At 36.0% G+C, this 25,148-nt stretch overlaps 1 protein-coding gene across 3 annotated transcripts in view; it reads right to left on the reverse strand.

Moving 5' to 3' along the window:
* Nucleotides 1-25,148, reverse strand: part of NEBL (nebulette) — a 380,095-nt gene that overhangs the window by 34,583 nt on the left and 320,364 nt on the right. For all 3 annotated transcript variants that reach the window (XM_049777820.1, XM_049777821.1, XM_049777822.1), the window contains exon 5: nucleotides 3,082-3,253. In XM_049777820.1, the coding sequence (XP_049633777.1) occupies nucleotides 3,082-3,253 (172 nt within the window). The remainder of the gene's footprint in view (nucleotides 1-3,081; nucleotides 3,254-25,148) is intronic.

The following is a 25,148-nucleotide window of genomic DNA, read 5'->3' on the forward strand; positions in this document are numbered from 1 at the left end:
CATGGAGGTAAAGCGTTTGCCTTGCATGCAGAAGGTCAGTGTTTCGAGTCCCGGCATCCCATATGGTCCCCCAATCCTGCCAGGAGCAATTCCTGAGCGCTACTGGGTGTGACCCAAAAACAAACAACAACAACAACAACAAAAAAAAAAACAGAAAAAGTTCATTAGATATGAGTGTATTCCTCATCTAAGATGAGAAAATTAAGGAATAGAAAGATTAAAGTAGCTTGGCCAAGGGGAGCAAAGCCTCCCACAAAACTAGGAATAACATCTATTGACTTAAATTAGAAAACCACTAAAACATTATTTCTATGTCTGGCACATATTAAAATGTGTTGAATATACATTGTTTTAAAGTTTTGTAGAAAATTTTTCAATGGAAAGTTGTTTCCATAAATACAAAGAAACAAGCTAATTATGGGTTGCCGAATGAGTGAATAATTTAGAGTTATAAACATTTTTATGATAATAGCAACAGTTTCTACCTCAAAGCAAATGTGTGTTGAATTCTTAGTCTGAGGTCTAGAGCAATGTTTCTTAACCTTTCTTTCATCATGCTGTATTTCTGGCCTTGTTACTTTTCTATGACCCCCATGTCCTGCTGATTGTACCCCAAGCTTATGCTGTCACCCCATTTATGTAATTCTTACCTTTTCTCTTTGGAATATATTTAGGGGAGCTGGTTGGAAAATACAGGTCTAAATAATATTCTGGTTCTAGCAAGGATTTCTCTAACATTCCTGATTTTTGATCTAATGTAGGACAATCTAGGATGAGCTTTGCAAACTTTAATATTTCTATTCCACTGGGATAAATTAGACCTTCTATAAGATCTTTTAGAAAAGAATCATATAGTGCAGTGAAGTTTCTTTCTTCCATTGAAAACATTATAACTCATCCAAACAATTAAATGTGAACCATTAAGACAGTCAAGTTCTTGGAGCTTAAATAAAGATTTTAAAAAAGACAATCAAATTCAGAAGTCCAGCAATGCAATCTATTGCCTATAAATACTTTTAGAATCCCTCTTTAGAAAATACTTTCAGAAAGCACCAAGAGGAGAGTAAATGAACCTGAACAAAGTCTATAGTTAATCCCATGACAATATACTCCAAGGGTGGAGAAACCCTGTATCTCTTAGGCCAAGGGAATTTCTTTTCAAATGACCCCAATATTTACTGTGCCTGTGCAGGAGGGAAAAAAAGGAGGGGGCAAAAAGCACAAAACAATTTTTTTTATTTATCTATCTAGTTTTTGTTGATCTCTTTGTTTTGGTGTGGTTATTGAAGTCTCCATTTTTATTTTTTTTCTCCTTTTCTTTTCTTTCTTTATGTGCTCTGCCATGTTTTTTATCTCAAGACCATGACTTTTATGTGGAGCTTATCTTTATTGTTAGAGTGCTCACTGGATATTTTATTTGACACTTCTTTTTGTACTGTTGGGGTGTTTCACCTTCTTTTTCCCCTTCATCTCTCAAACCGATGATGAGAGCCTCTAGAAGGACTCTGCCCACTTTTGGCGTATTTGATTTTTACCCCAGTTGATTACTTTTCTCTTCTTCAAATAAAACCACATAACTTGAACTATCTGGTCCCACCTTCCAATTCGAGAGGGAAATAAGGGAGATACCAAGACCAAACAGGTGTAAGACCACTAAGTAGTAAGCTATGCACAGTGGGGACCATGTATTCTAGCAGTCCTGGGGGTGAGAGAGGAGAATATGGGAGGTAGGACGGGAATGAAGGTGTAGGGAGGACAATTCAGTTATGGGAATCCCCCTGATATTATGTTAATATGTACCTAAAATATTATTGTCAACTATATGTAAGCCACTATGATCAAAATAAAAATTATATTAAAAAAAGAAAATATTTCAGAGTCCCCTTAGATATCATAGAAGTAACTTAGTAGTCTTACTACAGCCTCCATGTTTTAAATAAAAACTCCCTGATATATATATCTTAGTATCAAAGATATAGCTCAGTCATTGAGCACTTAAGCACATGGGCCTCTCTTGTATAAAGACCTAAGTTTTATCCCCACCCCAGTTTCAAGTACAGCTTCTTCAGCCAACTCACTTTCCATGGTCTGTCACTCATTATAAAAGCAAACTTTTTAAGATTAAAGAATCTTACTCTGAGTTACTGAGATATTGTCACATGATTAATAATAATCCTATTTCACTAAATTTGGAAACTATAAGCTATAAATAAAATTCTCTTGTGAAAGGAGGGATTGGGATTGTTGACTGGTATTGAAATATCAGACACTGAGGCCAGAGCAATAGCACAGCAGGTAGAGCATTTGCCTTGCATGGGCCAATGTAGGTTCAATCCCTGGCATCCCATATGGTCCACTTGAGCCTACCAAGAGTGATTTCTGAGTGCAGAGCGAGGAGTAATCCCTCAGTGTTCCTGGGTATGCCCCCCCCCCAAAAAAATCAGACACTGTCATTTCCATCTGTGCCTAGTCTGTAGTATAAACTAAGCTACATCTGCCACCACCAAGATTTTCCTTAAGGAACAGATAGCAGCAAGGAAAATTTTCTTGTTCTCTGATCTCCTAATGATCCTAGTTGCAAAATGATATTTAAAATATATGTTTATGTTATACATATTATGGACAATCATCAGAATTTTACAGCATGTCTATTTATGATCAAGAAATAAGTGATTTCTGATCCAGCCATCCATTTCATCATGCCTGTAATTTCATAGATTGAGTTCATACCCATGCTTAAAAAAAAGTATTACTTAGTCACTGTTATCACCCAAATCAAATGTTTTACTTGCCCCTTTAGTGAGTAGGAACATTTTAAGACAAAAACATTTTTCAAGTTAAATTGGAAAAAAAAACTATAGTGATTATCAAAGTATTAACCTTGAGTGCCAGAACTGTCTCATATCTCAATCAAAATGGTGGATGCAACAACACTTGGTCTGGGATCATTTACAATTGGGAACAACATAAAACATTGGAGGTGAACTCACACTGCTGAAGAGGCACTTCTAAAGCTAAAGCTAAAAGGGAAATGGGGTCTCTCTGATGGAGCCGATCTTTCCAAACAGACTCTCAGCTTACCCACAATGATTCCGGGCCTCCTGTCCATCTCCACGATGTGTGGATGAACCCCTTTGTAGGCAGCATCACTGACCACCTGGGTGTTCTTCCTCACTCGCTCAGTCACAGGGTCATCCACAACAGGTGTAAAACCCCTTCCCTTGGTCTTTTCAAAATCTTCATGATATTTTACCTGAAACACAAAGGAAAAACAACATGAACTCAAGTGGAAATGTCCTGATTGCCACATGATTCACATTTCCATATCTGATGTCTGTCACTGAACCAGAAGCATCTAAAGAGTTTTCTATGATTATTTCCAATTATTTAAAGGTAATGCCTGAAATTTCTAGTTTCCAACATCAGAAACCTAGTGATGGTATTTTCAAGATGGTTTTTGTCTCGAAGGAGAGCCACTCTTAAAAAGCAGAGCTAAATGTGTCTTTGATATTTTTATCTTAATACTCTTTACTAAAATGTATAAATTAGTGACATTGATTTTTCTAAATCTTAACATTTAACTATATCATAAAACAAGAAAATATTTCTACACAAGTATTCAAGAAACCAGTGTAATTTAAAGTTAAGTTTAGAGACAGAAAATTACATAATTTTGTATAGAATTACAAACCTTATTTTCTACTTCAAAGCATAGTTTTATATTCTGAAAGTGGATTAGGGTTATGTTACTTAACTCTAAATTATTATAGAAGCCATTATATTATATACTTTGAATGAGCATACTTTACCACACATACATATAATATTTCATGAATATACTCTTAAAACATACACTTAAAAACATTTATACCATGCCATTATACTAAAAATTAATTATGAAGAAATCCAGGCAAATATCTTTCACACGATGCATTGATGGTAGTCAAGTTAGAAATAAAAACACACCAAAAACATCACCGAGAAAAATTATTTTATTAGATAAAATATTTCTATTACATTTCATAAGGCCCCAAAGGATGGGCCCAACAGCATTCCATGCTTTGTTAGTTGTCCAGATTAATGGTGCACTACCACGTGCTGCTGTTCTTTAGTAAAGTTTTAGTCGTGGTAGAAGAATCTGGTTGTGCCCTACCATTGAAATATGATTTTGTGCTTCTTTGACATGTCTCAGACCAGGTGTATCTATAATCAGACTTGGCCTGCCTTTCATCTGCTTATGGTCCTGGGTATATTTTACCTGCAAAGCAGACAGTAGAACATATTCAGAAGATTATTGTAATGATGAAAAATTATATCACTTTTTTAAAATTTCCAAAAGAGTGAGATAGACAACACTTTTCTGTTTTATATCCCAAATAACTTACTCCAAGACTTAAACATAGATCTTAATGATCTAATAATACTATTGCTCAAAGTTCTTCTTTAATGGCCAGAGCAAAAATTAAAGAATCCATTAAAAATGTAGTCAATAAAGTGGTTTTCATAGCTTTCACAGAAAACCCAAATTTAACAGGAGCCAAAAGTTACTTTTTGTTTTTGTTTTGGGTCACCTGGTGGAACTCAGGGGTTACTTCTGGCTCGGCACTCAGAAATCACTCTTAGCAGGCTCAGGGAGCATTGGAATGCCGGAAGTCAAACCCAGGATGGCTTAAGTGCAAAAGTTACTTTTTTAGCTCTATATTTTCCCATTTTAACCATAACATGGTAGAAGATACATACTACCAATCTTCCCAAAAGTTTCATTTATTTTGTCCCTCCAGAGAGGATATAAAATGAGGAACACATCGTTTTCTCCACAACATAAAAGTCAATTCATGTTAAATTGATTAGATTCTCTGGAAAGCAATGACAACAGCAGCTGTAAACTGTAAAACCTAAATGCTGAGCCTTCAACCCAGAGCCCTCTTGGACATGTGACCATCAGAATGCTGAAATATCTGTAAGATGATGATTATTGCCCTTAAGGTATGTGTACAACTTGGAACCAAAGTCCTTACTAACACCTAGCAAGATAAGCACACTATCCAAATTGGATAGGTTTATATGCCACTGGATGGCAATCAGGATTGATTTCTATAGTAAGTGCATTTGACAATATTTTTCTCCTAAGTCCTTACCACGGTAAAATGACTCATTCTTACTTGGTTTGTAGAGAGCCTCTAACAACCTCCATTCATTAGACTCCATCTGTCAAATGACAACTATTCATCTTGCACATCAAAAACTTTACCACTTCCAAAGATACTAGATGAAATAATATTAATCACTGTACTAACTTATCAGGTAAAAACTCATTTTAACTGTAATGATTGTTGACATCTGGGAACATCAATAAAGGGTTGCAAGATAATGCAACCTTTCAGAGTGACAGCTCTTTGAAATCAGCTAAAGAAGATGAGGACTTCATGCAGTGTTTCTCAAAAGTAGATTTTATTTTACTCAAAAACTAAAGGACTGCTAGTAGACACGAAAGAATACATCTTTTGTGATAGTCCAAAATTGAATAAAACCACTTGCCGAACTAATATTTTCTTGATTCTTCTTTACTCTTTCCATTTCAGGAGTCATACTTAAAGCTGTAGCTCTTCCAAGCTGACCTTTATAACAAACCTAACATTTCCAAGAACAAAAAAACAGAGTTATCGTGAATCATCATAGTGATATCATTTCATGGCATTTATATTAAAGACCAGGCCAAGAAAAGGACACTGACAAACTACCATGTTTTAAATGCTTGCATCTTAAACCAATCTACTTGACTCCATTTCATAGCAGTGACTGTGTCCAAATCACAGTCAATAGGCTCAAATAGTTGGCCTTGCCATCAAGAAAACTGTAATAAGCATTTCATCACTGAGAAATAGAGAAATGTCTCCAGGATATTACTTACAGGCTTCCTAACCATACTGAATGGTACAAGAAAACAGTGTGCTTTAGTGATTAAATGTGGCAGAACTTTGGAAAACATGTCTTTCAAGCTGTCCCTGGGCATTCATCAACAGGCCAGCATGTTTCTCACCCCTCCATTTCTCATCCCATGTTCCTTTATGAAAGTAATAAAATCATGTCATGTGTAACTCTAAACACATTGGGTAAAGATGAGCAGCTACTTGTCCCAATCACAGCTTTTAGGAAAATTGCCAAATAATAATCTGCATTTTTTTTTAGAATCTGGCCAAATAATTGAAAGGTTTGAAAAATGCAATATTTCTTTAAACTAAATAGATTTCCAAATTTCTTCCTCCAAAGAACCCAATCTATATGTTAATGACTTCAAGAAAAGGATTCTCTGCATGAACTACATTCTAAGATTATATAAACAGAAAGAATCAGAAGAATCCAGGAGTTGGGAGTCTATGTAAAGACTGACAGCCCTTTATCAAGAGGCCCTAAATTGGGCTTGTCCCTGAGCACCTCTTCAGCTTGCATATTTTAACATTTCTCCTCCAAAGAGGATCTAAAAATAAAATAGAAATTACTGGAACTTGGATATTGGGAGTGAGGTAGGAAGTGGCTAAGAACAAGAACATATCTTGGAAGCACAGGGGACAACACTTATCTGTAGCACCCTGATATCTGCCTCTCTTTGGGAAACCCCTGAAAACTAAGCATGAAGACAAGACCAGAGCGATAGATAGAACATCTAGACTAAAGTAATCTTAGGATCTTTGTCTGGTGAGCCCCTGCTTGAAACCTAAGACCCTAACACCTTCTCAATTGGTAGCCAGTTGAGAGCAGAATATTCACTTAGAAATATGCAGATTCTCCTAACATGTCCCTTACTGATATCCTGTTTCTATATTTGCTATGAAAATAAGAAAGTTGTAAAGACCACACATTGCTGATGTTCTTCTGGTTCTCTTTCACCCTCTTCAGTTCCGGAGGATCAGATATGGCCGTTGCCTGTTTCATCTCTCCTTTGTATTTTATCTATGAAAGGAAACATAGAATTTTAATCAAGAGCAGAATGGCCTCTTCCCAAATGCCCCAAAGGATGAGCCCCAAAAGGAACCACAGCATTAACCATCTCTGCTTCACAACATTTTTCCACAGGAGAAAAGTATTAACCTTCTTGCTTACTTCTACTCTATATCATTAAGCAAATATATAGTGTTGGTTGTGTTTCTTTAAAATGATATTTTTTTCATAAAAGGATGCCATAGAATAAATTTGACACCAATTTTCTCCTACACTTGGGACAAACCACTCTTCAATCTTTAAGCCTTTCAAAAAAAAACTACTTGGGAGAAATAAGGCTGTTGTTTAGATTAGTAAAAAGTTTCATGTAAAGATCCAAAAAATAATAAACTATGTAATTTTAAAAGGGAGTTTTGAATTCTGGAGACCTAGTTTCAAATTCTTGCTCAGTCACTATGAATTGTGGGTCCAGGTAGGTTTGTTGATCTTAAGACTTGGAAGGCTACCCCTAAAAGCCAGAAAAATGTGAGCCTTATGGATTCTCATAAGGAATTTAGGGCAGATAGAGGTATTTACCATGACAGAGATATTTTATGGATATCAGTCACTATATTGTTAGTAATAGATCATTAAATAACTAATAAGGTTTTCTGCTTTATTTCTAAAGTTCCCTGCTCTGCTAGGATTTCTTAGAACCCCAACCCAGCCAGGTTTTCTGTCTTTTTCCAATAGATAACATTTTTCTTTCAACTTAACCTTAAACTGACTAATCCCTTGATTCTTACCTGGATGCATATTTAGAAATTTAACTATGAGACTCTAAGTACTGATTACTGACTTCATAAATCTATCTTTATGTCCCTCTCAGAAACCAAATAAATATCTGCTACATATATTAGTAGTGATTCAACAAATTGGTGTTAAGTTAAGATGCCAGTAATAAATGAAGGGTAATTAAGTCCTTAAAAAAGATTTTTTTGAATACACAGAAGTGGCAGCCTGATAGCAACACAGACCCAGATTTTTTGGGAGCTACATGAAAGAGGCATAGTTCATAACCTATGGTGTATGCATGTGAAAACCCCAATAAGGGGAGTCTATAAAGCTCCCAGAGTGCAGGGTCAAGACAAGGAGTCAATGTTAACCCACAATGTAGGAGGGAAAATAAGCCACTTGCCATACTCAGCTGCTCCTGGTTTCTCCTCACTCTCTCTATCTCGGGGGTGCTGCTGACTGGAGTTGCCTTGTAGTTCTGCTCTTTATACTGCAACTGGGAGACCAGACACAGACAGGTTGGGTTGATAGGAAGGACATGTGTCCCACAACAATGAGACAGTTAAACAGAAACATCATCAGCTACAGAACATTCAGGCATTAAAATCTTCATTAGCAATGTAGAGAGGAAGATGGATTGTTAAGAGGCTTCATCTCTGTTAGGATCCCAGACACTGAAGCAACATTTATCAAACCTTCATAGTATACTTTGATTCTGGAGTGTTTTTTTTTTCCTGTTGTGGTCTGGGGATGGAACCCAGGTCTCATGACTACAAGACATGTGGCTTATCATTGAACACCAATGTATATTTAAAAGGGGGCCATGTTATGTGTGTTTTGCTGCAATTAAAACAAGGGTGAGAATGCTGTTGCTCTCTTGTCATTAGAAGTCACACCAGGGACAGCCCACACATCAGACTCCAGGAGCAAAATCGGGAAACTCAGTGTCTTCTCTACAAAGTCCTAAAATGAGAATCTCTGTCTTCCAATGAGCATCATAGAAATTTTTGCAGCTACACAGAGGTTCATGGTGTAGTTGAAGAAATAGCTGAAGGAATCAGACATAACCATTTGTGATAAGCTTCTTCAGTTTCTAAAAACCACAAGAAATAAACAAAGCTCCTACACAGAGGAAAAAGAAGGCATGTCCAGCAAATGAATTTGACAAGCAAAAATAAAACTAGAGGATAGAGTTCCATAATAAGATACTCCCCAGAAAGAAGAGTTTTAATAATAGTTTTTGGTTTTTTTGGACCACACCCAGCAACACTCAGGGGCTCTGCTCTTAGAAATAATTCCTGGCAGGCTCAGCTGATCATATGGGATGCCAGGGATCAAACCCAGGTCAGCCACATATAAGGCAAATGCCCTAGTCACTGTACTATTGTTCCAGTCCCTCTTTATAAACTTTTAAGTGTATATTTAATATTAGGTTTCTGTTTTTTATTTTAATACACTAATCAGGGCCCCTGCAGACAACAGAGTTGAATGTCCATTCTCAGCAGTGAAAGTCCAAATGTTGAGGAGTCTGATACTATGAAAAGAAATGGCAAAGGACTTGACTCCTTGCACTGTGTGTATTTCCTCCATGTACCACTTATTTCATCCTGCCACCACGCCCAGTTTGAAAGTTTTAAGCACAGTCATCTTGTGACACATAATTGTGATAAATGTAGAAAAGTTTCAGTATAAACTCTATTGAAGAAAAGAGACAAAAAACAATGACTCTTAGTATAACGGGGAGGGAAGAAATCCTTTGAGCAGCATTGTTGATACAGACAAACTGATGGGTCAAAATGATATCATACAGTATGCTTGCCTTGTACCTGGGTTTGATCCCTGGCATCCCATATGGTTCCTGTGCACTGTTAGGAGTATTTCTTAAGTAAAAACAAAGCCAGGATTAACCCCTGAGCACAGCTGGTGTGGCCCAAAAATAAATAAATAAACTTGGTGATTTTTCAAATACAATTATGTCAAGAGATCATGTTCATGTTCCTCTGGTAGATGAGCAAGCACTTTGTTTTATAAAATAGGTAAAGGAAAGCAATTTCCTCATTGTTAAGGCCTGATCTTCCAGGAGTCACTTATTTCTTATAGTTCCATGTTAGCACAACCCCAAACTATAGGGGTGAGGAGGAATGAGGGGGACAAGCATGACACTGTGGTTGTGGCCCATTGAAGGCCTGAACCATTTTCTATTGCCTGCCCTTGTCACTCAGGACTCCAAAACTTCCCCTTCTTGAATAGTTTAGATCCTGGAAGTAAGTTTGCCCAGCACTAAAGGTCCTTTCTCATGAAATCCACCCTGCACCTTTACAAATTCTTTGCGATCACACCCAAGTTTGAATCTTCATCCAAGAATTTTGCTTTCTTCCTGACACACACCCCATCTTTGATCCTTACACAAGAGCAATCTCCAAGAGAAATGAGAACTTATTAAATGAGACAGTGCATGCCAAGAACTCAGAAAGCACAGTAAATACCTAAATAAATTAATGTTCCTAAAAATGGAAATGAGCAGTTGATGGTTACCCCTGGATCAGTTTTTCTGAGAGACAGTGAAAATTCTCTCATCCCTAGATATTAGGGTTTGGGTTTCTGGAGATGGAAGTACCCTCAGCAGACAAAAGCAGGAGTTAAGCTTTGATGTGCTTCTGGTTGCACATGCAACCCCAGGTTTGTCCAACACTGAGATGGTAGAATCATCCACTTTAGTAAGGTGGCCTACCTTAGGGGATATTTGTGGTTATTGGTTTTGAATGATTAAGATTACTGGGGCTGGAGAGAGTACTGCAGACAGAGCAATTTGCCTGTGTCTGACCCACGTTTGATTTATTACCCCCAAATAGTTCCATGAGTCCTGTCAAAAGTAATTGCTGAGCACAGAACCAGTGTAACCCCTGAGCATTGACAGGCATGGCACAAAAAGGCAAAACAAGCGAACAACCTAAAAAAGTCACCATGCCCATACTGTGGACCAGCATTCAATACAATAAAAAAAAGTACTGAAATGTGATCACATATTGCTGACATTCTGTGGTTCCTCCTTCACTCTCTAGCTCTAGAAAACAGAAATGGTCATCGCCTGTTTCATTACTTCTATTTCACTTGTGTAAATTTATCTCTTTATATTTTAATTAGATTGCATTCAGTACAATGCTCAAAAATGATAAGAATGTTTCGCTCCTAACTATTGTGTACGTAAGTGTTTAAATTATAACATCAAATTTCCTTTGAAATGAGTACAAATTTTAATTTGTATCAGATGCTCGGGTGATTCCTTTATCCTATCAAGCATATAAAACTATTCACTTCTCCATCAGCAAAAGAATTTTTAGTTAAAATAAACACATGTTGCTTATGGAAATAAATATTATTAGACAGATGCACAAAAAGCCTTGGAAATAATCTCAAAGTACTATCAACATCTCTTATTTTCTCAGTTTCTACTTATTAAATATCTGACTTCCACCAAGTTTTAAGGGCAAAAGTGAATCTAGATTAGCTTCAGGGTCTGGAGAAGACCATTTGTCTAACAAAAAGCACTCAAACAATCCAGAGCATGGAGAAAATAAAGTGCCTGAAATAAACAGAAGAGGAAAAGGGAAGGGAAGGAAAAATTTTAGAAGCAGTGAAGAGTATCAGAAAGTCAGGGAGTTTTTTCATAGTTTATAGTTGCAGCAAGTAAAACCCATCTCAAAGCTCCAACTCTCTTCTCTGAAGCTGCTCAGAAACATATAAATCTGGCAAAGGATAGTGGTAGAACATGGTTACAGGTAGAACAAGAAATGCTTTTCTAAGTTTATGAAATGATTAGTGATGCCATCATATCATGTATCATTTTTCTTCATCTAAAAGTCATGGCAAAGCACATACAGGTAGCTCTATATGTGGAAACCAAGGCATATTTAAAGGGTGTACTTTGAAATTTAGAAATGTCTTCAATCAAGAAAAAAAACATGTTTTAGAGATCACTGTGTAGTACTTCAAATAATCCATGTGTATTCATGTGGCCAATAATACAGAAATGATACCTAAACTTTTCAAATATCACAGAGAATTTAAACGTTACTTATCTCAAAGAAGAAATATAACTGGCAAAAAGGCACATGAAAAAATGCTCCACATCACTAATCATGTAGGAGTTGCAAATCAAAACAACAACGAGGTACCATCTCATCCCGGAGAGACTGGCACACAACACAAAGAACAAGAACAATCAGAGATGGAGGGGATGTAGGGAGAAAGGAACTCTCATTCACTGCTCGTGGAATGCCATCTAGTCTAGCCTTTATGGAAAACAATATGGAGATTCCTCAAAAAACTGGATATTGAGCTCCCATATGATCCAGCTATACCACTCCTGGTGATATACCCTAAGAACACAAAAGCACAATACAAATATGCCTTCTGCACACCTATATTCAGTGCAACACTATTTACAATAGCCGGAATCTGGAAACAACCAAGATGCCCAACAACAGATGAGTTGCTAAAGAAACTGTGGTACATATACACAATGGAATACTATTCAGCCATCAGGAAAAAAATCATGAAATTGTTCTTTACATGGATGGACATGGAAACTATTATGCTGAATGAAATAAGTCAAAGAGGAGAGAGATAGACTCAGAATAGTTTCATTCATCTATGGGTTTTAAGTAAAATAAAAAACATTATTGTAATAATACCCAGAGACAATAGAGCTGAGGGCTGGAAGGACTAGTCCACGATCTGAAACTTACCACAAAGAGTGATGAGTGCAGTTAGAGAAATGACTACACTGACAACTATCATGACATTGGAAGTGAGTGTAATAGAATGCCTGTCACAAATATAGGTAGGGTGTTGGGGAGGGGGGAGATGGGGTCATTGGTTGTGGGAATGTTGCACTGGTGAAGGGGGGATGTTCTCTAATATATAATTGAAACCCAAAAGCAAATATGTTTGTAGTCATGGTGCTTAAATAAAAATAGTATTTAAAAAAAAAGGAATTTAAACATGACTAGCAATACGAATATCAGTTCAGATCCAAAACAGTTAAACGGAAAGTACACAGAGACAGGCTGTCTCTAAATAAAGTTCAAAAATAGGTCCTCATAGAGAAAACTAATAGTTAAGATGCTTGTATTCTGGAGGTGGAAAAATATTGAGCTCTTTAAACGTTAGAGAATCATATCTTGGTTTGACAGATCTAGCTAATCTTGAAAGGGCAACTTTCCATTTGAATACTAAGCAGGAGTTTATGGCCCAACCTCGGAGAGATACAGAGCTATGCATTTAATGTTTGCTAGAAGAAGCCATGAGAAACTGGGTGGAAAAAAAATGATAAATTGTACTACTGTGCATGATTTTCCTCAGGTAAGAAGCTAAACATGATTAAAGATGAACATTTTTGTTTGCCAAACAACTTGAAACTCATCAAAATGGCACTGTCATTTCACCATAAGCAATAGCAGCTATGCTACAAAACATTTATAATATCGTATTGCAGTACATTGATGGGTACATTTTAAATATTGTCATTTGAAAGTGAAACAAACATTGTACACCTCTCTGCCATATTTATTTCTTTACCGGACAGACCTGTGTGAGGTCTGCCACAGGCTCTCAGCCCTAGAATCAGAGCACACTCCTTCCTCCTTACCAAAACGTTCTTCTCATGCTTGCTCTAGGAGACAACTTTATGCGTGCTCCACTACTTAGTACTTGTATTATGTGGAGTTCACACCAATTCATGTTGAAGTGTGTGTTTCTATGGAATTATCTTTCCTTTTCTATTCTTTCCAATGCATTATCTTATTCTAGGATCAAGATGTCTGACAGACAAGTCTTATCAAAGCAGTTCTACTTGGATAACTTTAAGAAAACCTCCAAGGGAGAAGGGGCAGAATGGGGATTCTAGGAAAGAACTTTTGACTTTCTCAAATAAAAGCTAAATAGATTTAAGACCTGTTGGTAAGGAGAGCAATTATCCATGTCAAACTTTTAATAAGAAGCTTTTGATAATAAAGTAACACCCTTTTCTACCCCCTCACCCATGCTTAAATGAAATTGATAAATAAATTATTAATTACAGTAAAGGTGTGTGTTTTTCTTTGTTGGAGCCTGGGGAAAATAGAAGGCAAAGGAGGCATTCAAAATCTCCTCTTAAGTCACCAAATAAATACTGCAGAGGCTTTCATCATTCTAGCAAGGTAAAATTTTCCTTCCTCCAAGTGGTGGAGAGCGACTGAAATGTATCTTTTCCCTGAAAAATTTAATACCATTAAAATACTGTTCAAAAAAGAGGAAATCTAATCCTAGGTTGCATTACCAGACTATTAAAGTGATCTATCTCTATGTGCTATGATAGATCAAGATGAAACACTGTTTTAGGTTCAAGGGGAACAGGCCACTTTTGCCTTCTGGAAGTTAAGCCTTTGATATTAGATGAAATAGCATTTCAGCAGCGTGAAAAATAAAAGAGAATGGCAGTCAGTTTAGGCAAGAACTAAAAACATTTATCTAGCTTATGTTTGCTTTTGAAAAGGATAATTAATGCCATAGAGAACTTACTGAACTAATATTCTGCTGGTTTTTCTTCACTCGTTCAATCTCTGGAGTATCTTTTACTGCTGTGCCAGCTCCTATTTCTTTCTTATAAAATACCTTTATTATACGAGAAGAAAAAGAGTCACTATAAGCTTATTAGAATTCAAGGCTATATCTGTTTCTTATCAAAGACAGACAATGTCTCAGGTTTTCAAGCAATGTGAATACAATTTCTATTGATAAGTAACACTGTTATGTCAACCAATTAAATCTATGAGAATAAATGTCCAACTTGGGTTTCATCTTCCATTATCTCACAAATAATCCTCACATACCCATTCTGGGGTACATATCTTAGGTGATTTCAGGTTATTTACTCTACAAATAAAATAACAAAAGAGAATTTCCTTCTTTGAATATAAATATGTCACATGGAATTAAGAAAAATCTAAATCCATATTTTGAAGGCTCACTAAATAGTTATGTTAATTCAAAAACAATGTGTAAGGTTAAGTGCTACTCTCCACATAAAGAATGCTCTAATTATCTTCAGAGAAACGTTAACATCAATATAGACATTGATCATGTCTCTTTCACTTAGATTTGTTTGGACTCTCTTCCCTACATCCACCCTTTCCAACCCAGAATAAAACAAAAGCAAACTGCAGAAAAGGGGGCAAGTATAAGAAAGGCATATAAAGAAAAACTACATCTTGGGCCCGGAGAGATAGCACAGCGGTGTTTGCCTTGCAAGCAGCTAATCCAGGACCAAAGGTGGTTGGTTCAAATCCCGGTGTCCCATATGGTCCCCCGTGCCTGCCAGGAGCTAACCCCTGAGCACCGCCGGATGTGGCCCAAAAACCAAAAAAAGAAAAAAAGAAAAACTACATCTTTTTTTGATACTGATCTAGTTTAGTGATCTAGTTTGGCCTACTAGAGGTTAGATTTTTCTCTGAAAACTAGAAACCTGGTAATCCATGAAAGCTCCTGGGGTGCTGGAAATTAATCAGGACATCTCACCAATGTCAGGGGCCTCAAGAGCTGTACCTGGTGATGCTCATGGGACTATGTGGTGCTGGAGATTAAACAGGGAAAGCATAGAGTTGCCTGCATGCAAGGCATATATATACCTTACCCAGTACTATATGTTCAGCATTGTATATGTCAAATATTTATGATTATTCTCACTCACTATAACTTTATAGTTCACTTTTATCTAGCCAGTAAGCATAGATCCAATCTATGAAATAATGATAATGATACAATTCCTCAAAATAAACAATATAGACTATCAGTTCAAAGAATCAGTCTAGGAAGAAAATCACTTAATATGATTATTTTCATCTTCAGAGATAACCTGAATGGAAAAGTAAGTCTGCCTTCCTGGATAAAATATTAAAAAAAAAAAAAAAACAGTTAAAAATAACTCACTTGTACCAATTTGTTAAATTGTGCCAAATTTTACAAATAAAATTAGAATTTGTAATTCTAAAAAAGTATTGAAATTGTAACTTGTTTGTTTGTTTTGTTTTGAGGCCACACCCAGTGATGCTCAGGGGTTACTCCTGGCTATGCACTCAGAAATCGCTCCAGTTTGGGGGATCATATGGGATGCTGGGGATTGAACCAAGGTTCATCCTGGATCAGTCGAGTGCAAGGCAACACCCTACTACTGTGCTATCGCTCTAGCCCCAACTTGTAGGAACATTTGGTACTTTTATTTTAAAGCAGAGGTAATACACTTGATAGAAAATTTAAGCAAAATATTTTTTAAAAATAATACAATGAGGAATAAAGACTCTTCCTGCAAAACAACATCACAACTGACAGCTGAAAGGAAATAAAAGCTACTCACATCACTAATATTCTGTTGGGTTGTCTTAATTCTCTGAATTTCTGGAGTATCTGCCACAGTGGAATAATTCGAAAGCATTTTCTCTGCTTTGTCTTTATATTTTTTCTAAAAGAAACAGGTAAAAGGATTCAAAATCACAATTCAAATGCATGTGTGAGAGACAGGCAGAGAAAAGGATGATGCCCCTCACTCAACTATACCACACTGCTTGAAGTTATAATTTAAAATTCAGAGCAATTTCTGCTGAAAAAAATACAGGGTATATGCAATAAAATAAGCAGACAAGGAATTAGCCTCAAAGAAAACAATGATTCTTTTTCAATTTATTCCATTCAAGACCTTGTGATTGGATGATCTCAATGCCACACCTAAGTGTGGTACCTAATTTTTATCAATAGTCACACACCTCAGATAAGTCCCTGAGCTCCTGCATGTATTCCATGCATCTAGACTTATGCTTCACTTCCTCCTCAGATAAAGACACATGTATTTAAGAGAAAAGTACTTTTGCAAGTGCTATGAAAATCTCAATGTTCTACTTTGTAAATGTATTAGGAATTCTGACACAACCTGGATAATACTAAATACCAGCAACCAGCAGACACTTTGCTTGCTATGTCCTAGGTATTATGTAAAATACTAACATGTAACTCAGTTCGCCCTATTATCATCTCCTCTTACAAATGGGAAAGCCAAGGCAGTACTAAGTATTAGAATTAATATTAAAATCAAAAATTATGGGTCTTAAAGCCAATGAAGTTACTATTGTAGCTGCAGGTAAGGAAAGGTCACTACTGGAATGATAAAATGCACCATTATTTCATCCTCTCTTAAGAATTTCATTTTATCAAAATGATTTTTAAATCCCTTAAAATCATATACATTTCTTGTCAAATTCAGAAAATTACCACTGTTGAATTCAAGCATGATTTCTGACATCTTTTTTTTTTTACAATTTTTATTTTGATCATAATGGCTTATATATCTTTCACAGTAGTATTTTAGGTACATATTAGCATTGAATCAGAGGAATACCCATCACCAAATTTGCCCCCCCCATTCTCATTCCCTTTCTGCAACCCATATCTCTCACCATCACCCCCCGGGCTGCTAGAGTAGGTGGTCCCCTCTTTGTCTAGCTTACTATTAGTGATCATATATCTGTTTGGTCCTGGTACCTTCCCTTGTTTCTCCCTCTATTTGAAAGGCTGTGCTAGATAAATCGAGTTATGTGGTTTTGTTTGAGAAAAAGAAAAGCAATAGAATGGGATAAAAAAATATAAGAAAATAAAATAAAATAAAATATGCTGAAAATGGGCAGAGTCATTCTAGAGGCTATCAACCTCGGTTTGAGAGAGGACATGAAAAAGGTAACTGAAACACCACAACAATAAAGAAAGAAATGTCAAATTAAATATCCAGTGAGCACTACAGCAATAAAGACAAGAACCACACAATAGTCTTGGTTGTGAATTAAAAGATTTCTGACATCTTAAAAACACTTCCAGATCTGGAAGCCTTGACCTGAGTCACTTTATCTCTATGTATAGGCAGAAAGGTGGCACCATGTAGCACTTAGGGGTATTGAGATATAAGAGATTTAAACCCAGGGTCTCACACATTCAAGACATGTTTTAGGTCACTAGTGTCACACCCCCAGCCTCACTCTGGCCTCTGATACTTTTACTACATGTCATGCTTTGTAAGAATTCAGTTTCATAATTATTTGATTATTAAATTAGTCTTCAATTCCTACCAAATAAATCCATCGCTAATTTTATATATAATTTTCCAAGTGCATAGGAAGTATTTGCTGAATTACTTAATAACTTAAAACTATTGAGATAACCTTTTCCCCTACCTCATCTGGTCATTTACCCACTTGTCCTAATGATTAGAATTTTAGTTAGAGCCAACACCTCTAAGTTCACAAGTCATCATTAACACCAAAACCAGATAAAAATATACTTTTTCCTCTAAATCATATTTTATCAATAATTTCCTCCATTAAATAATTTCTTTCATCATCGTTTTTACTATATGTAATTTCTCTAGAAATATATAACAGATATAACTAGAAAAGCAAATTTTATAAGCAAAGAATCCTTTTCTCAATTTCTAGATTTCAATCTATCTTATAATTTTCACAATTTTACTTCCATTTTTAATTGGACCTGCTTATTTTAATGATAAAATTCACCGTGAAATAGGTGAAAGACAACTCATTTTGTAATCTCTTTTGTGTAGGATGAGCATTAGAGCCAATTTTGGAAAGAATATTTAAAAAGATCAAAATATTCTTGTATTACAAACATGAAGTTTAGCAAGGGAGCTCTGATGCTTAATAAATAATATTTGTTCCATTCCTTTCATTATTGGGAGTGTCACATTTAATCAATATTCCTTTAAAACAAAATGCACTTACTTAAATATACAGAGAACCTAATATAACAGCAAAACCTTCAAAAATATATTGGCCACTGAAATACACAAAACATGTGGTGACTAGATATAAAAACTATTGCTCTAAGTAGACTCCACCAACCTGGCTATATATATCAGAAGCTCTCTTGGCTCGACGCAAATCAGGGATATCCATGCTCACTTGCATTCCTTTCCCTTTAATTTTATTTTCTAAATCTTTCTTATACTCTTTCTAAAAACAATAAAAAGAAACAGGAAATGATCATCATTGAGCTTTGCTCACTCTTTCATAATGGTGTTAATATTTTTGTGCTTGGATTTCAAAGCCACATGTGTAGAAAGGCCACTCATGCTATAGCCAACTTTAGTGTGTTTGCTTTACTTTGTGCCCATTACACTCTTTCTTACCTGGCTGGCTATCTCAGATGCTTTTTTAGCTCTCTGGATATCAATAGTGTCCGTGCTCACCTGCATTCCTTTCCCTTTTATTTCAGTCTCTAGATCTTTTTTATAATCTTTCTGTAAAATAATAAGAAAGTACACAATTAAAGCCTTCCATTCATTTAAAAAAAAAACTATGATGGGCTGAAATGATAGTACAGAAGTAGGGCATTTGCCTTGCATGCAGCTAATCAAGAACAGACCCAGGTTCTATCCCTATTATTTCATAGGGTCCCTCAAGCCAGCCAGAAGTGATTTCTGAGTACAGAGCCAGGAGTAACAGCTGTGTGTTGCACTGGGTGTGGCAAAAATAAACAAACAAGCAATAAATAAATAAAACTATGTTGAAAAACAAAGATGTCACCTTGACATCAGTACCGTGTCCTTTGACTATAAGGTGGATCATTATGTTACATTTATAGAACAAGAAAAAATTTCTTTAAGTCATGATAGGAACCTGACTTGGGTTTACCTATTCTTCAAAACTAAGGAAGAATTTTTCTACTGTTCTAAATTAAATAAAACAGAGTTGGGGGACAATGAGATCATACAGTGGTTAGGAGTTTGTCTTAACCATGGCTGATGTGAGTTCACTCTATAGTACTTCATACAGTGCCAGATCCCACCAAGAGTGAACCCTGAACACAGAACCAGGAGTAAGCCTTAAGCACTACTGGGTATAGCTCCCAAATAACATAAAACAAAAAAACTGAAAATAGTTGGGAACATTTTTATATTTCAATAAGATATAAGAGGTGAACAGCTGGTTAGAATATAATTCAGTTGATGAGTAGCTATACGTTACTTTGCTTTTTGTTATAGAGGAAATTTATTTTTAAAGAATATATAAAATGTATTAATAATTGCTGGTTGCCTTCCTACAATTCAACCCCTTTTTGTCTTCATTAACTCACGTCTTTGTTCTTGCACAGCTCACCAACTCTCCCCGACCTCATTCTCTATCATTAAGCTTGGGTAAGATTGGTCCGTGTCCATAGATCTCATAGGGCTTAAGTATAAATATATTTTCATGCAAAATATGCAAAAAGACTTTATCTTTCTTTTTGCAGGTGAATGGAGATGAGGGTAGGCCTTGGTGCTACTGGAAGCTCCTTTGCAAACTGGAGAAGTACTAAAAAAATTCTTCCACGTAAAAATTGAAGTAAATGCCCTGCCCTAGAGACAAGAGGGATGGGATGGGTGGGAGGAAAAATGGAGACATGGGTGGTGGGAAGGATGGTGGGTAGGATGGTGTACTGAAAATCAACAAAGAAAAAATAAAAACCAGCAATAAATAACTACAACGCTTATAAAAAGCAATTTAAAAAAATTGTCAAAGACAATTTAAAAAAAATTTTTTAAGTCAAAGAATGAGAGAGAAATTTTGCACTCAATATATCAAGTAAAGGGTTGATATCTGGGATATAAAAAGTACTCCAAAAGATTAACCCCATCTAAAAACCCTACCAAGAAATAGGGAGAGAAAATGAATAGACACTTTGCAGAGGAAAAGCAACAGATGGCCAACAGGCACGTGAAAAAAATGCTCATTATCACTTATTATTAGGGAAATCAAATCAAGATGACAATGAGATATTATCTTATACCAGTGGGGATGATGCATATCAAAAATACTGGGAACAATCTGTGTTGAATGGGATGTGGTGTAAAGGGAATTTTCATCCACTGCTGGTGGGAATGCTGCCTGCTCCACTCCCTATGGAAATCAGCATGGACAGTTCTCAGTAAACTAAAAATCAAGTTGTTATATGACCCAGAAATTTCACTTTTAGATATCTATCCCCAGGACAGAAAAACATTCATTCAAAAGAATGTATACGCACTACTATTTATTGAAGTACTTGGTACAATAGCTAAGAGTTGGACTCAACTCTAGATTTCTAACACACAGGTAGATAATGAAAATGTGATACATATAAACAGTAGAAGGCTATTTAGCTCTAAGGAATAATGCAATCATTACTGCAGCATAGATGGAACTGCAAGATATCATATTAAGTGAAGTAAAGCCAGAAGGATGAAGAATAGTATCACTTATATCTAATATTCTGAATAATTGCATAAATAACTGCAATAATTTAAATGGGGATTGTCTAGAACACTCAGCCCCAGGATACAGCAAGGAAAAAGAAAATGAGTGAAGAAGGAGAAAGATAGATATGAAATAATGGGGTCAAGGGGACACAGGTGCATTGATGGTGTTAAGGAAGGACAGAACTAAATATCCAAACTTAAAAGGTTCTTGTTTTGATGGCAGGTTGGGATTGGAAGGAAGTATGCGATAGACCATAGGAATATTAAAAATTGACACTGGTGAGGGATTGGTGCTGAAACATTGTATGTCTGAAACTCAACTATGAATAACTTTGTAAATTACAATGCTTGAAATAAAAATATCTTAATGAAAAATAAAGAATTGAAGGATAAAATTAAAACAGAAGCACATGAGTTATAAATTAGCTTTGCTGAAGCATTTCTTTGCTGTTGGATTATAAGAACCATTTACCTGCATTTTTATCTATTTTTATCAATTTTATTTATTATTTATTTATTTTATTTATTTTAGTTATATTTGTTATAAAATTATTTTATCTATTTTTTATCTATTACAAACTTGTCATAACTCACAATATCTAAGAGATACTTTAAAGTTATTTATCATAAAGATCAACAAATTGTGCAAAAAAATTATAAGCTTAGGAGCTGGAGTGGTGAAGCAAGCAGTAGGGTGTCTGTCTGCCTTGCACGTGCTGAGGATGGACCGTTGTTTGATCCCCCAGCGTTCCATATGGTCCCCAAAGCCATGAGTGTCACCAGGTATAGCTCCCCAAAAAAACATATAAATAAATAAATATATATAAAAGCTTTTAGGCCAGATCAATTGTGCAGTGGTGAGGCATTTGACTTGCACACAGACGCTGATCCAGGATGGACCTCGATTCGATCCCCCTCATCCCATATGGTCCCCCAAGTCAGGTGCAATTTCTGAGCACATAGCTAGGAGTTACCCTGAACATCACTGGGTGTGGCTCAAAAACCAAAAATTAACAATAATAAATTATAAGCTTTCATATATTGACTTAAATTTTCCATAACACATTTTATTATAAAATTTAAAAGCTAATTCTTTTATATAATAAATTTTCTAAAACAGTACTGCTATTATGTAGACCTACTCTACAGAACTTTTGATTTCCTCTAGAAAGTAGAGGTTTTATTGAGGGAGGGCATTTTTGTTTTGTTTTGTTTTGTTGAGACGTATTTGTATTTTATATTGCTTATCTCTGATATTCTATATTTAAAAAGAGTATGGGGCCGGAGACATAGCATGGAGGTAAGGCATTTGCCTTTCATGCAGAAGGTCATCAATTCGAATTCGGCTTCCCATATGGTCCTCCGTGCCTGCCAGGAGCAGTTTCTGAGCATGGAGCCAGGAGTTTCCCCTGAGCACTGCCGGGTGTGACCCAAAAACCACAAAAAAAAAAAAAAAAAAAAAAAAAAAAAAAGAGTTTAAGCAAACATCTCAACCTCAGAGAAAATATGTAATTTTTTCTTTAGTTTCTAATCTAAATACTGCTTATTTTCACTGGCTGGAGTTTTTCACTTTTCTTAATGAAAGTTCAAATAGAACTTGAGCATATCGTCAGGTGATAATACATGTGCAAGCTCCATTGGACCAATCAATAATTTTGCATGGTTCTCAGATGACTCATTTTCCTAATTAACTTCCAATGTAGCTAAAAATATTTTAGGTATACAACATTGTTGTGCTTTGGGGGTTTTTTTGTGTGTGTTTTGTTTTTTGTTTTAATAATTTTTATTCCGACTGACCAAAGTGAATTATAAATCTTTCACAGTAATATTTTAGGTACATAGCAGCATTGAACTTTGGGCATTCCCACCACCAGAGTTGTCCTCCCTCCAACCCTTTTCCCAGCATGCATCCCATCCTCCTTTGTCCCCCTGGCTGCAAGTTTAAGTGGTTCCCTCTGTGTCTAGTTTCCTGTAGAATGGGTATAGATTCTTGTTACTGTCTCTACCCTGATCGGTGATTGTGACCTACCCTAGGGAGTGACCTGCATTCTGCCCCCACCATAGGGTGGTACCTGATTCTGCTTCCACCATTGGGTGGTTCTGATCCCACCATCGGGTGGTACCTGATTCCGGGGGTTAAAAACAAGGGTCTGTGGAAGGCGAGGGGCTTTTGGCTGGAACTTATGCTGAGTCTTTGGACTTTAGTCTTGTCCACCGAATAAAGCTAATATTTCCACAAGTCTGACTGTCTGCGAGCTGTTTACCCGCCGTTTCACCTCAGAACCATCGGCTGGACAGGGTGGCAGTTGCGTGCTCCGAGCTGGAGGGGAAAACTTCATCCTCCATCCCTCCATCAGTCAACCTCTTCAGGGGCTGACTTGCAACAACAACTTGTTGTTGGCTTTGGTGTTTAAGACTGATCTTTTTTTTTTACTCAATGTTCATTCAACTCTTTGGTCTTGGTACCATTTCTTTTTTCCCCTCAATTTGTGAGGCAGAACAAGTTATGTGGTTCTGTTTGAAGGGAAAGAAAAACAAAAACAAGAAAATAACCCTAAAAACAAACAAAACAAAATATTCCAGGAGGGATTCATCTAGAGCAGTGGTCCTCAAACTATGTCCCATGGGCCACATATTGTATTTGTAACTGTTTTGTTCAGTGTGCATAAGAATTCGTTCATAAGTTTTGTTTTTACTATAGTCAGACCCTCCAATGGTCTGAGGGACAGTGAACTGGCCCCCTGTTGAAAAAGTTTGAGGACCCCTGAAGAGGGTTATAAATACTGATTTAAGGGAAGAGAGGGGATAAGGGGAAAAAATCACAAAAAGACAAAAAAAATAAAAATTAAGGAAAAAAAGAACAGACAAACAAGAAAACAAAACAAAAAAGAAAAAGAAAAACTACAATGACGAAAAAAATCCAAAAACACCGCCACAATACAGACAATAACCAAGCAATAATCACAAGCCTGAAACTAAAAAAAGAAAAAGAAAAAGAAAATAAAATGTGCTTCCTTTTCCTCCCTTTTTTGCAAAGGCACAGTAAATATTGGGGAGATTAGAAAGGGAATTTCCTTGGCCTAAGAGATAGGGTTTCTCCACCCTCGAAGCATACTGTCATGGGAATAACTACAGGCTCCATACATCCTCTTTTACTCTCCCCTAGGTCGTTTTGTGGTATCTGGAAACTTTCTGCTCAGTCGTGGATGAGAAAATCTGGTCTCTGTAACTAGATATCTTGGTATTTGCACAGGTCATAGGATGGAGCCTAGGATAGTCTTTCTTTACGATTAACTATTCTCTTTTTATCTTTGACCACATTCATGTTTTTGTTTGAATTAAAGGGATATGAAGAGTTAATATAGCAAGTATAGCGCTAGCTTTGCACTCAGCCAACCATGGTTCCATATCTAGTACCTTGTACCCCACCACAAGTGATCACTGAATGAACTCCTCCAGGAGTGATTCCTGAATACAGAGCTAGGAGTAAGCCTTGAGAATTGCCAGGTATAACCCAATCTATGTCTCTTTCTGTCTCTCTTTCTCCCTCTCTCTTTATCCCTCTCTCTGTCTCTCTTTCTCTTTCACATACACACACATACTTTTTCTCTCTCTGCACATACACATACCATTATGATCATTATCATCACCAAATTAAAGCAATAAAAAGAATTTTAATGAAATTTAAAAGTATATGTGGGAACAATAAGGTGATAAAAATACACCTACTCAGAGATTCTGGGCAGAGAGGGGTCTAAGGTAATTTCTTAAAAAAAAAAACAAAAACAGCATTTTGTAAGATAAGGGGAAAATGGATATTATGGATATTTTCTTTTTAAGAACAATGACCATTTTTTTCTTTTTTTATCTTTTGTAAATTCTTAATTATGCTACTTTTGTCATTCTTATGAATTTTTCTTTCAAGCATTTGTATATTAAAATAACATACAGTGTATGTTTTATATCAAATACCTTTCTAAATCTTTCTCATATATGTTTATGTGTATTTTTAACATTGTAAAGTAGGTAACTGGTCCTACTCAAAGTATGTTTTTATGTCATGCACATGAATTTAATGAATTTAATAAGGTCCAACACCCATTTATAACAAAAATTCTCAAGA

The sequence above is a fragment of the Suncus etruscus genome, chromosome 7 (genome assembly GCF_024139225.1).
Source record: "Suncus etruscus isolate mSunEtr1 chromosome 7, mSunEtr1.pri.cur, whole genome shotgun sequence".
Taxonomy (NCBI): Eukaryota; Metazoa; Chordata; class Mammalia; order Eulipotyphla; family Soricidae; genus Suncus; species Suncus etruscus.